The sequence below is a fragment of the Marmota monax genome, unplaced genomic scaffold, assembly GCF_021218885.2.
Source record: "Marmota monax isolate L192 unplaced genomic scaffold, Marmota_monax_Labrador192_F-V1.1 WCK01_AAM20220418_F8-fsc00053, whole genome shotgun sequence".
NCBI lineage: Eukaryota > Metazoa > Chordata > Mammalia > Rodentia > Sciuridae > Marmota > Marmota monax.
In genome coordinates, this window is record NW_026693153.1 from 9,779,121 (window position 1) to 9,791,316 (window position 12,196).

The 12,196-nt window shown below is 32.0% G+C and overlaps 1 protein-coding gene across 3 annotated transcripts in view; it reads right to left on the reverse strand.

Moving 5' to 3' along the window:
- Nucleotides 1–619: 619 nt before the first annotated feature.
- Arl6 (ADP ribosylation factor like GTPase 6) overlaps nucleotides 620–12,196 on the reverse strand; it is a 33,798-nt gene continuing 22,221 nt past the window's right edge. For all 3 annotated transcript variants that reach the window (XM_046455381.2, XM_046455380.2, XM_046455379.2), the window contains one exon: nucleotides 620–9,688. In XM_046455381.2, the coding sequence (XP_046311337.1) occupies nucleotides 9,663–9,688 (26 nt within the window). In that variant the 3' untranslated portion in view covers nucleotides 620–9,662. The remainder of the gene's footprint in view (nucleotides 9,689–12,196) is intronic.

Below are 12,196 nucleotides of genomic sequence, written 5' to 3' on the forward strand. Positions count from 1 at the left end.
TTCAAGCAAGCTAGGCAAGAGTTCTACCACTGAGCTATACCTCCAGCCCCTCTACCATTTTCATTATTTTTCTTTATCATCAAGGAAAACCTATTTCAATCACTGTATCTTATTTAGATGGATAAATGAACAAATATAAGTTGATACATGTAAAGATGGAACTTTTAATACATTCATTTGAGAAGTGAATGGAATTTTGATTTTTGCTTGCCTTTATTCTGTGCATACTGTTTAATAGTCCCACTTTGATTTATATTATTTATTGTAAAATATAAATCAGAATGGGATACAGCATAATGCCATTTTACCTTCTTTTTAAGAAATATTTTTGTTGATGGACCTTTATTTATTTATTTTATTTATTTGTATGTGGTGCTGAGAATTGAACCCATTGCTTCATACATGCTAGGTAAGCGCTCTTCTACTGAGCTAAAACCCCTGCCCTTTACCTTTATTTTACAGGAAGAAATGAAATTATGAGTACTATTGAAATGTAGGAACCCAAATTTCCAAAATTTCCATGTACAACAAAAAAGCATAAATTAAAAAAAATTTGCAGACTTCATTAATGGTTGAAAACATATTATTCTCAGAATCAAAGAATGAAAGTTTGTGAAACTTCAGGGTATCACCTTTATTGATTAATTTCAAAGTACAAATATAAATTCACATTTTAAGTACAAAATTATCTAAATTTCACCTTTATTCAGTCTCAATTTTGCAATGATTTAGACAATTCAACCATACATACATGTTTACATAGTATCTCCCATACACCAAGTTGTCAGAAACAATGGAACAATACTTCAGTGTTCTTGTTTATGATGTCTTCAATGCTCTCTACCAGTCACTTCTAACTTCAAAAGTTAATTTTAGCATGATCAATCATGGACCCAGAAAATATTCCTCAGACTCCCAAATACAGACTGGGTTGTCTCAGCAAGCTATGTTTACCATATAAAGTATCTTCTATTTCTGGTAGTGAGAATTACCTAGCAATTAAATAAGGATAAGACATGTGAGCCAAAAACAAGGTTCAACTAAGGCCTAGAACCACTTTTGGAACACAGGTAATTTTTTCTAACAACCAGACTTTTGTTTGTTTCTGAATTCTCTGTATCACGTGTCCATGTTATCTTTGTAGTTCAGTGGCTTCTGCTGTGTGCCTTAGGTTTAATTTACTCTTCTTTTTCTAGTTTAACACACAAGCATAAGCTATTGAATTTAGTTTTCCTTCCTAATGTTATTTCCCTTCAAGCGTTACTGATTTCATCCTACAAATTTTATGTTGCATTTTCATTTTGTTTAGTTACACATTTCTTATTTCTCTTGAATCATCCTCCTTGATTTATGGATTATTTGTGTTTAATGTCTAAACATTTGGAGATGTTAACACAGTATTGATTACCAGTTTAATTCAAGGCCTAAGTATATATTCTGCATGATTCTAGTTATTTAAATCTAATCAGATTTGTTTTATGACTGAATATATGGTCTATCTTGTAAATATTCCATATGCATTTGAAAAGAGTACTAATTTGTTGGTGTTGGAATATTCCACAGATGTAAATTATATCTAGCTGTTTGATGATATTTGAATTATTTTATATCTTTGCTGATCATCTGTCCACAAGTTATACTGACTATCAAAAGAAGTATTGAAGTACTTAGCTTTAGTCATTGATCTTTTTCTTTCAGATCTGTGAATTTTTCTTTGAGTATTTTGAAGCTGCTTTTAGTTGTGTACACATTTAAATAGTTTTGTTTTTGGTGCCTATATTCTTTTATTATTGTGTTTTTGCTTTATTTCCCCAAATATTCCATGTTCTGAAATATTATTTGTCTGATATTAATATTCTTTTGATAGTAGATATTTTATCCAACTTTTTACATTATTATATCATATTTGACATGACTTACTTGTAGACAGCATAAACAAGTAAGAATGTTTGGGTAATGTTTTAAAATTTTAAATTTGTTTTAATTAGTTATACATGACAGTAGAATACATTTTGACACATCATACATAAATGGAGTATAACTTCTCATTCTTCTAGTTGTACATAATGTAGAGTTACACAGGTTATGTAATCATATATGCACATAGGGTAATAATATCTGTCTCATTCTACTGTCATTCCTACCTCCATACCCCCTACCCTCCCTTCATTCCCCTCTAATACAAAGTACCTCTATTCCCCCCACCTTTATTGTGAATTAGCACCTGCGATCAGAGAAAACATTCAGCCCTTGGTTCTTTGGGACTGGCATATTTCACTTAGCATAATATTCTCTGGTTCCATCCATTTACCAGCAAGTTCCATAATTTCATTCTTTAAGGCTGAGTAATATTCCATCGTGTGTATATACCACAATTTCTTTATCCATTCCTCTGTTGAAGGGCACCTAAGTTGGTTCCATAGTTTAGCTATTGTGAATTGAGTGGTTCCCTCACCGTACTATGCTTATTTTAAGTTTTTTTGGTATATATACCAAGAAGTGGGATAACTGGGCCAAATGAAAGTTCTATTCCAAGTTTTCTGAGAAATCTCCATAATGCTTTCCATAATGATTGCACCAATTTGCGGTCCCATCAGCAATGTAAGAGTGTACCTTTTCCCCACATCCTTGCCAACATTTATTGTTGCTTGTGTTCTTGATAATTGCCATTCTGACTGGAGAGAGATGAAATCTTAGAGTAGTTTTGATTTGCATTTCTCTAATTGCTAGAGATGTTGAGATGTTGAACATTTTTTCACATATTTGTTGATCAATTGGGTTAAAAAGAAAAAGCATTATCCAGAAAAACAATCTTTTCATTGATATGTTTAAATTAATTAATAAATTATTAGTATGTTTGGATTTATTATTTTATGTTTTTATTCAGGTTTACTATTTAATTTTCTTTTATTTTCAATTTATCATTTCCCCTTTTTTTTCCTTTTTTGGATCAGGTGAGCATATTTTAAAAATTTGAATTTAAATTTTTAGTTTTTTCTATATTTCTTTGTATAGCTTCCTTTTTGTGGGTTCTTCAGATGCTATAATAAATATACTTTTCAAAGTGTATATAGAAAAAATATTTTTCCAGTACATTATATAGAAAGCACAATATTGGACCTTTTACTTTCCCTGTTTATTTTCAGTTGTCTTTTTTTAAAAAAATATTTTTTCAAGTTGTGATGGATACAATAACTTTATTTTTATGTGGTGCTGAGGGTTGAGCCCAGTGCCTCACAGGAGTGAGGCAAGCGCTCCACCACTGAGCTACAACCCCAGCCCTATTTTCAGTTGTCTTATTGGTCACATTTACATACACTGAAGTCCCATACCACAATGTTTTCAACTGTCAAACACATTTTAAGAATACAAGAAGTTAGCAGCATGTAGTATTGCATACCTACAATCCCAGAGAATGGTGAGGCGGAGGGATCACAAATTCAAGGCCTACCTGGGTGACATAGATCCTGCATAAATATAAAAAATAAAAAGGGCTGAGGATGTAGGTCGGTGGTAGAACTCCCTGGGTTCAATCCCCAGTTTCAATCCCCTGGGTGGGGGGATAGAATACCAAATGTTCTTTACCTTCTGGTGCTTTTTCTTTTTAAAGAACTTCCTTTAGCAATTAGTTTAGAGCAGGTTTGAAAGCAATGAATGCTCTTGGATTTTCTTAATTTCATCTTAATTCCTGAAGGATTTTTTTATTGGATATAGAATTCTGAGTTGACAGTTAAAAAAATTTAAAATGGTGTGTCACTTCCTTCTGGCCTCAACAATTTCTGATAAATCAAGTAATTTGAATCAGTGTTCCCTTAAAACTAATATGTCATTTTTATGTCACTGCTTTCAAGTTGACCACCTAAATAAAATCTATAATCTATGCTCTTAACCATAAGTGGAGAGTTTTTTGCTACAATTATTTCAAATCCTTTTCATGTACTGCGCCTTTTCTCCTTTTCTTCTGGGACTCTGCATAAATGTAGACTTGTCTCCTAAGTCCCTAAGAATCTGCTCATCCTTTTTTTCCCCCTGATATTCAGATTAAATGATTTCTAATTTATCTTCAAGTTCAAGGAGTCCTTCCTCTGTCATTTCTATTCTGCATTTGAACTCATGCAGTGAGGCTTATTCCAAGTATATTTTTTCAGTTCTAAACTTTTCATTCATTTCTTCTAGTTTTATGCTGACTTTTTACCTCTCCATATGTTTACACTTTGAGCATTTTTATAATACCTGTTTTAAAGTCTTTGTCAGATATTTCTAAGATCTGTGTTACCCTGACATTGCCTTTTCTTTGCCTATGTCATTTTTCCCCTCTGATTTTTGTATACTTAGATATTTTGGATTTTCTTCTTGATCTCTGGAATATTATTTTGAGTCTAAATCTTGTTTAAATTCTATAGAGATGTTGATGATTTTAGTAGGAGTTCAACCTGGTTGGGTTTAGGCCTAAAGTTACAAGTCTTGTTAAGGATTTGTTTCAATTTTATGCTTTCAAACTTTTGCATTTTTGTTCCTATCTAGCCCATATGTATGCCGCCCAGGGGGCCAATCTTGAACTTGAGTCATAGTCTATTTTGTAGCTTAGTTTTCAAAGTTTGAGACACAGGTTTATATTGAGGATCTCCCCTTTCTGATCCTCTGGCAAGAAAGTTGGCATTTTGTGTACTCTACTCTGCTGCATGTTTCCTGAGAAAGAATTCTCATGTCTGGGGCCAAGCAGTGTATAGAGTGAACAAAAGCATAACTATGTTTGTAATTAAGAAAATATTTTTAGTTATAGTTGTTACTTATTATCACATAACTTAAAAAATATGTACAAACTGAATTATAAATGTTTCCACATTCTACTATACATATTTCAAGACCATCAACACTAGTTATCATTTATCTCAAAATAAGATTCATGGGGAAACCTGGAAATCTAAGCCAGATCCTTGGGGACAATCTGAAGCTTCACAATCCGTCAATCTCTTGCCACCCATTTAAAGAAAAGGAAGGAAAATGACTGTACAGAGCAAAGACTTGCCTATGAATCTTATGGGGAAGGGGGAAAGGGGGTTTCAAAGAATTACTTTCAAGCCATTGGTACCTAATGTTTCATTTTTAATAATTATTTAATAAGTAATTTCAAATTACCCTATTACATTTTAGGTTAGTCTTTAGCTGTTTTGAGAAATCATATAGAGATTAAGAACACATAAATTTGGTGCCAGATCTTCTAGACTATAAACCCAGGTTTTCCAATATGTTTGCAGCATGAACTTAAGCATGTTACTTAACCTATCTTGCCTCATTTTCAATATTAAGAGTTCAGCAAAGTTTTTGTGCAAAAGATCTGTACAGTAAACATTTTAGGCTTTATGGGCCATACACACTCTCTGATGCTCCTTCTCCTTTTTTTTAATACAATCCTTTACACATATGAAATCATGATTAGCTCAAAGACCATGCAAAAAATAGGTTAACAGTTTGCTGACTCCTGATCCATATAAGAGAGATAATAAGAGCATTTACCTTAACAGGATTGATATGATGATTAAATAAATTAATTGAATTAATATATGTAAGGTGTTTACAAAGTACAAATAGTAAAAATTATAAAGATATTTATCATTATTATATTTCTAAAAAAATTTATTTTAAGATAACTACTATTCCTGGATACCTTCTCATATTGCTTGGTGACTTGAAATTTGAAGAAGGAATTTGTCTTTTCTGATTTATTCCAAATGCCAGAAAGCTTGACATTCTATATTGATGAAGCCCCTAAATGTGGCATTAAAACTAAGTGATCAAAACAAAGTAATGATTCTGAAGTAACCCTTACAAACCTGAGCAGAAACATCCATACTAAGAAAGATTCACTGTAAAAATGCAATAACTATATTACCTAAAACATCCAATTAAACACAGAATAATTTCTCAGTCATTACTGTATTGCTCTCCAGCCAAAGTATACACACCTATTCATTTAGGTGAATTTCTAGAATGAGTCATTTATTTTTTAAAACTCAGAAATGAGAGAATAATCAGAAAACAGAAAATATGCACAATGTCAACTGATGAATTTGCCTTAAGTATTAAAACAGACTGAATGTTTGTATTCTTCCAAATTTCCTATTTTGAAATCCCAACCTCAAATGTGATATTAGGAGGTAAGGCCTTTGGGAGGTAATTAGGTTATAGGGTGGAGTCACATAAGGATATAATAGAGTTAATGCCCTGATAAAAGGGACCCAAAGAGTTCTCTTGCCTTTTTCCACCACATGAGAAGAACTCTGTAATGGGAAGAGGGCTCTCACCAAGACTTTATAATGTTGGCACTCTGATCTCAGACTCCCAGCCTTCAGAATAGTGGGAAGTAAAATTTTCCCACTTTATCAGCCACCAAGTCCATGGTACTTTGTTATAGTAGCTGAAACTAAAGACAAGTATTCTCAAGGATAACTGCATATAACACAACACTTGTGTGCCAAAATCTTAAGGGAGAAAAAAACCTTAAAGTAATTAGAAGATAATCCATTATTTTTAGTAGACAGTTTCTAAATAGAAAACAAATATATAAAACTCAGCCCTTTTGTTATTCATAAAACACAGGCTTAGTAAGGCCACATACAAATATTTAAACGTAAAACATTAAATATAAGGTTTGAACATTTTACAAGGTGTTATATTCAAATGCAGAGCTTAATGAACTAAACTTTATAATACAGTGGTGTCCAAACATGAAAATAAAACACTTGTTTCAGTTTTTGTAAGGTATGTTTTAGTTATATGCTAAATAGAAATGCAATAATTTTGGTTTGTACACACATCTGTATTGTTACTCAACTTACTTCTACAGAATTTCTACACAAAAATGTAGATCAGGGATAGATATCTGTAAACTATAACCTAGATTTTGGAGATCATAGAAATAAGAGTCAGTACTTTTCCTCCTTCTGAAAAAACATACATAACAGTTTCAGTTAACATAGCTTGTAGAGAATTTACTTAGCATCAAAATAGCTTTGAGAATTATTTTTATCAAAGTCATTTATGCTCAGAGTTTAAAATATAAATAGTATTAATAGCCTTAAAACAAAAAGGAAAAAAGTGAGGGTTGGGGAAATAGCTCAGTTGGTACAGTGCTTGCCTAGCATGCACAAAGCCCTGGGTTCGATCCCCAGCACCACCAAACAAACAAAAGAAAAAAGTGAAAAACAGACAGTAGTCCCTGGCCTCTGACTTTCATAGTATGGCTCCATCCTGGTCTTCTCAGACATTTTAGTCATTTTGGGGGGCAGATAAATCTGTACTCCTAATACCTATACTAATTCTCTTGACTCATCCCTCTTAAACAGATTGTGGGGTACTGAATTTCAGTAACACCATTTACTAGCTGTGACCTGCAGCAAGTTACATAACCACTTTAAGTTCTAGTTTCCTAATCCATATAACAAATAACAGAACTTAACCACATAACGTTATTGTGAGGATTAAATAGTGCAAAATTCTGAATGTGTAATAATATCTGATTCATGATTTTGTATTCCTATAGTGATAATTATTACTGTTGTTACTATTTTCTTTTAAATTATATAAATATATTATATATATTATATAATTATAAAATATATATTTTAATTGTCAATGGACACTTATTTTTATTTATTTGTATGTGGTGCTAAGAATCAAACCTAGCACCTTACAGCCTCACACACACTAGGCAAATGCTCTACCACTGAGCATAAACCCCAACCCATGTTACTATTTCTTATGGTAGGTAAGGATTTGAATGTCTTTTTCTATCCTATAAATTAGTTATATCAGTTTTTAAAAAATCACATTCAGTGTTTTCATCATAATGTCTTTTCTATATTTGAGGCAACTCTAGATCAATGATCATTTTTATCCTTATCAAAAAATTTATGAGATGTTGGCAAAATGTTGGACCATTGGAATATTCTGAATAACTTTCAGTTTGACAAATATAAGATTGCTGGTATTTCTGGATTTTGAGAAACTGTATTATAGAACTTTTACTGTAGTTTTAAAGTTAGTAAGAATTCTGTTATAAAAAAAACACTATTGTGGTTACTAAAACACATTTGTATTATTAACCCTCTGTATTTCTTTCTGTTTTTATCATTCTCATAGCTAAGGATGTTTAAGATATTATACATTCCATTGCTTTTCTTTATATTTAATGTTTTCAGGATTGACACCACTGATCTATGAACTGTTTCTCAGTGATTAATTTAAAACAAAATCTTGTATTTATAGTTCACAATTTAAGTGGTCTTTAAGTTGTGAAAAGTAACACAACTAGTGAGCTTGAGATGTCTAAAATTCCAAAGAGCATTTATATAGCAGCTTACTTTCAAGTCTGTGTAGGCATATTTTAACAAGGTACTACTATAGTCATTTGGAGGCTGCTATTGTTTGTATCTCAAATGTCTCCCATTGGCCCCTGTATTGAAGGCTTAGATCTCAGACCATGGTGCTGCTGGGAGGTAGTAGAACCTTTGAAGGTGAGGCATAGGGGAAGGAAGTGAGGTCCTTCTGGGTGTGCACTTGATACTGGGACCAAAGACTCTCCTCTTACTCTCTTGCTTCGGAGTTTCCATGAGGTGAGTAGCTTCTGTGGCATACTCCCCTTATGATGCTCTGACACAGGCCCAAAAGCAATGGAGCTAGTCACTGACTGAAATTTCCAAAACTGTGAGTCAAAATAAACTATTCCTTTTTAAAAAATTGATTATCTCAGAAATTTTGTTACAGTAACAGAAAAGTGACCAACACAGAGGCATTTTAAAGGAAAAAACAATTTATGATAATTGTTAAAGTCCAACATTAATTTCCTGTTTTACTTTAAATCTAAAGATGTGATATTTTCATTCAGCTAATAAAATGAAATTATTTGCCATGTTTGAAAAGGTGCTCAGATTCTCCCTCATTATATTTTAAGTTCTGTGAAAATAAGGAATGACTTAACATATTTTGTATCACCATTGCTTTGGGACTATGCCTGACTGTTCAGGGTAGAGATGTCTAAAACACATTGAAAAAAAAAATTTTGTTTATCTTGGCCTCATATTATGTACAAATGTTGGCAGTAAAACACCAAATACCACATTACACAATATTATTTTTTTTCAGCAAAAACAAACCATGCAAGTTGGTAAGCTGCCTTTTTTGTTTTATTGATAGTGACACATACTAAAAAATTAATATATATTAATTATCCATGGTCCTTTATAAATATTTAAAGCTATTTTCAAAAGCACAATTCATACTAAAAAATCATACCATAAACTACATATTTAAAAAGACAAAAATAAAATACATTAAAGATCATAAATCATGATGGGATATTGAGATGGCTCATAACTCTTTCAAATATTCTGATTACAATCAAATGTAGACCTTTACCAAAAAGTTGATAATTCTAGGGATTCCTTTTGAGGAAAGATTTAGTTTTTATGTAACAAATAGCCAGATTAGCATACCTGAAATTCCTATGGTCTTAAAAAGCTCTTCAAAGTCCATTAATGCAAACAGAATATTATAAAGTATTCCTGGATGCACACACACCTTTAAAAGATTTTAATGTACTCAGTTTATATTAAATATATTCCTTAGATTCAAAATTGTTGAGGTTTCTAGATCCTATCTTTTCATGTCTTCACAGACTGGATCTGATCTGATAACAAAAAAACCAACAAGAATTATTAGTTTCTGAAGGACAAAAATCTATTTTCTAAAGTAAATATGAAAAATGTATGTAACATGGTAAAACCCTATGTGTACATGTTTTTCTTACACAATTCATACTATAGTTATATTTTTAAAATCAAAGTTGTACATACAAATGGTTAGTGAATCAACTAGTTCTATAAGGCTTGTTTGAAAATAGCAGCTTCTTGCTTCATCTTTCTTTCCCCTTTATAGAATCGAGTACTTGCAGCTCTTTTTAGGTGATCGTTTATGTATTTCTAAGTACACTTTAATATTAATTCTTGAAAGTAATGTAATAATGAGGTTTCAGTTCTTACACTTTCATGCTCTTCTGTACCCTCACTGTGTTTCTACTACTCCCATCAATTTAACATAGTGATGCAGTCATTATCAATATGATAACTATGTAAATTTTATGCACAGCTGATTTAGGTGGTACACTCTGGTTAGTAGTCTTTTCCTCTACTATATTGTTTTCTTTCAAGGTAGTAATTTGACTTCCCACCTCCACATTAACCCGTCTAGGTTTTTAAAAATGTATGTTTTAACAATAATCCAATCCCAATACTTCCAGTTTAAATCTTTATTATTATGAAGCACTTTGCATCATATTCATCTCGAAGAATTCTTCCATAGAGTCCTACAAAATTCTCCAAAGTAGACCAGCTGTTCTCTCTTCCTGCCAGTTAGTTATTCTTATGAGATTTCCTTTCATTATTATTCTAGAATATCTATTAACAAATGAGATTCCTTCCCCTATTCTGTTTCAATGTTCCTTATTTTTCTCTTCTTGATTTATTCTCTTGTTTTTAAAGACTACTCCTTTCAATACTAGACTTTATACAATCAAAGATGTCTTTATTCTGTTGTCACAATATGTTGATATTGTTCTGAGAATATTTTCTCCATGAACTTTTTGTTATAGCTTCTAAATTGTTGCTTTTGAGAAGTCTGATGATATTCTATTTATCCTTATAGGAAAATGTTTTTATTTATTTTTCCTTAGAAACTTGCAAATTCTTCTATTATTATCAGGGCTGAATTTCATAAACAATGCACCTTGAAGGGGATTATTTCATCCATTACACTGGGCTTTCAAAAGGACTTTCAACTGCAAACTCATCACTCAGTTCAGGTAAAGCTCTATCTGATGATTTGCTACTCTTTATTTTCTCTGTTCTCTTTTTCTGACTTTCTTCTTAATTGAATATTGGGCCTTATAAACATGACCCCTTTTTCTTTTCTTTTCAATTTCCAAATCTTCATCCTTTTGCTGTTTTCTGGGAAATTGCCTCTATTTTATTTATTTTTTGTTGACTTTTCCATTTTTTTCTATTCTATTCTTATTTTCAAAGGATTATTTTTTTGTTTGTTTGTTTTTTGTTTCTTATCAAGAAGTAGTATCCTGGTCCTATTCATGAAGACAGCATCTTATCTATTTGAGGAGACTTAACGGTTTTTCAAAATGTTCTAAGTTCTACTTCCTCTAACCTGCTTTTCTTGTTTTTTTACATTCCCATATTTCACAATGCTTTCATCCTCATGTCTGGTGATCATTTGCCACTTGTTCATACGTACATGTGAACACTAAGAAGGCACACTGGAATCTGGAAATATGTGAGGAGCTTGTCAAATATGGTCTTCACTATAGTGTCTGGCTAAGTCATTTCTGTGGGAATCTCCAACATTAATACCTTTAGGTTTTTTCACTACATTGGTCTAATTCCTTAAAGATGACTTTTCCTAATTTTTGCCTACCTTCAGTGTTTCCTGGGAAAAGTAGAAGACAGAATTACAATATTTGATATGAAAACTTTTAGTCACTTCTGACTTTCACTTCAGCATTACCATACACAGTTATGTCTGGTGTTTTCTAGTCCAAAGATATTCTGCTTGACTTCCATACAGATATTCCTTCAAACTTCTTTGTGGGAAGGATATATAGCCATATCTTCTCTCTTCAATTCCATTTTCATCCTTATTTTAAATTTCCACCAATTTCTGAGCTTTCAAGAGGATCTGCAAAGCAAATTAGGCTGCCTTCCAGGATTCCCCAGTACTAACTTGGGATTCAGCTTTCTGAGATCTGTTAATCAATCAACATCCATCAGATTCACCTTCCAAAATTCGGTTGTTCTTTTCACCACTTGCATTCATTTTGCCCACATAGGTTAATGTCTTTTTAAAAGGTCCCTTTATTGTTAGTGAGATTTGGGAATAAAACTGTGTATGTGTTCTATCTTCTGTTTTTCACTGGAGTTTCCAGATGCATAGTTTATAACAGCTTAATGTTAAAATCTAGAAGTAGAATGGGGATATGGCTCAAGGGTAGTATGCTTGTCTACCATGTATGAGGCTCTGGGGTTTAAATGCCAACACCACAAAAACAAAACAAAAAGGTTTATAATCTTTAAGCATTATTCAAAGTTTCAAAGCTAGAAAACTTATTGCTCAGTTATATTTTCTGGAGGAT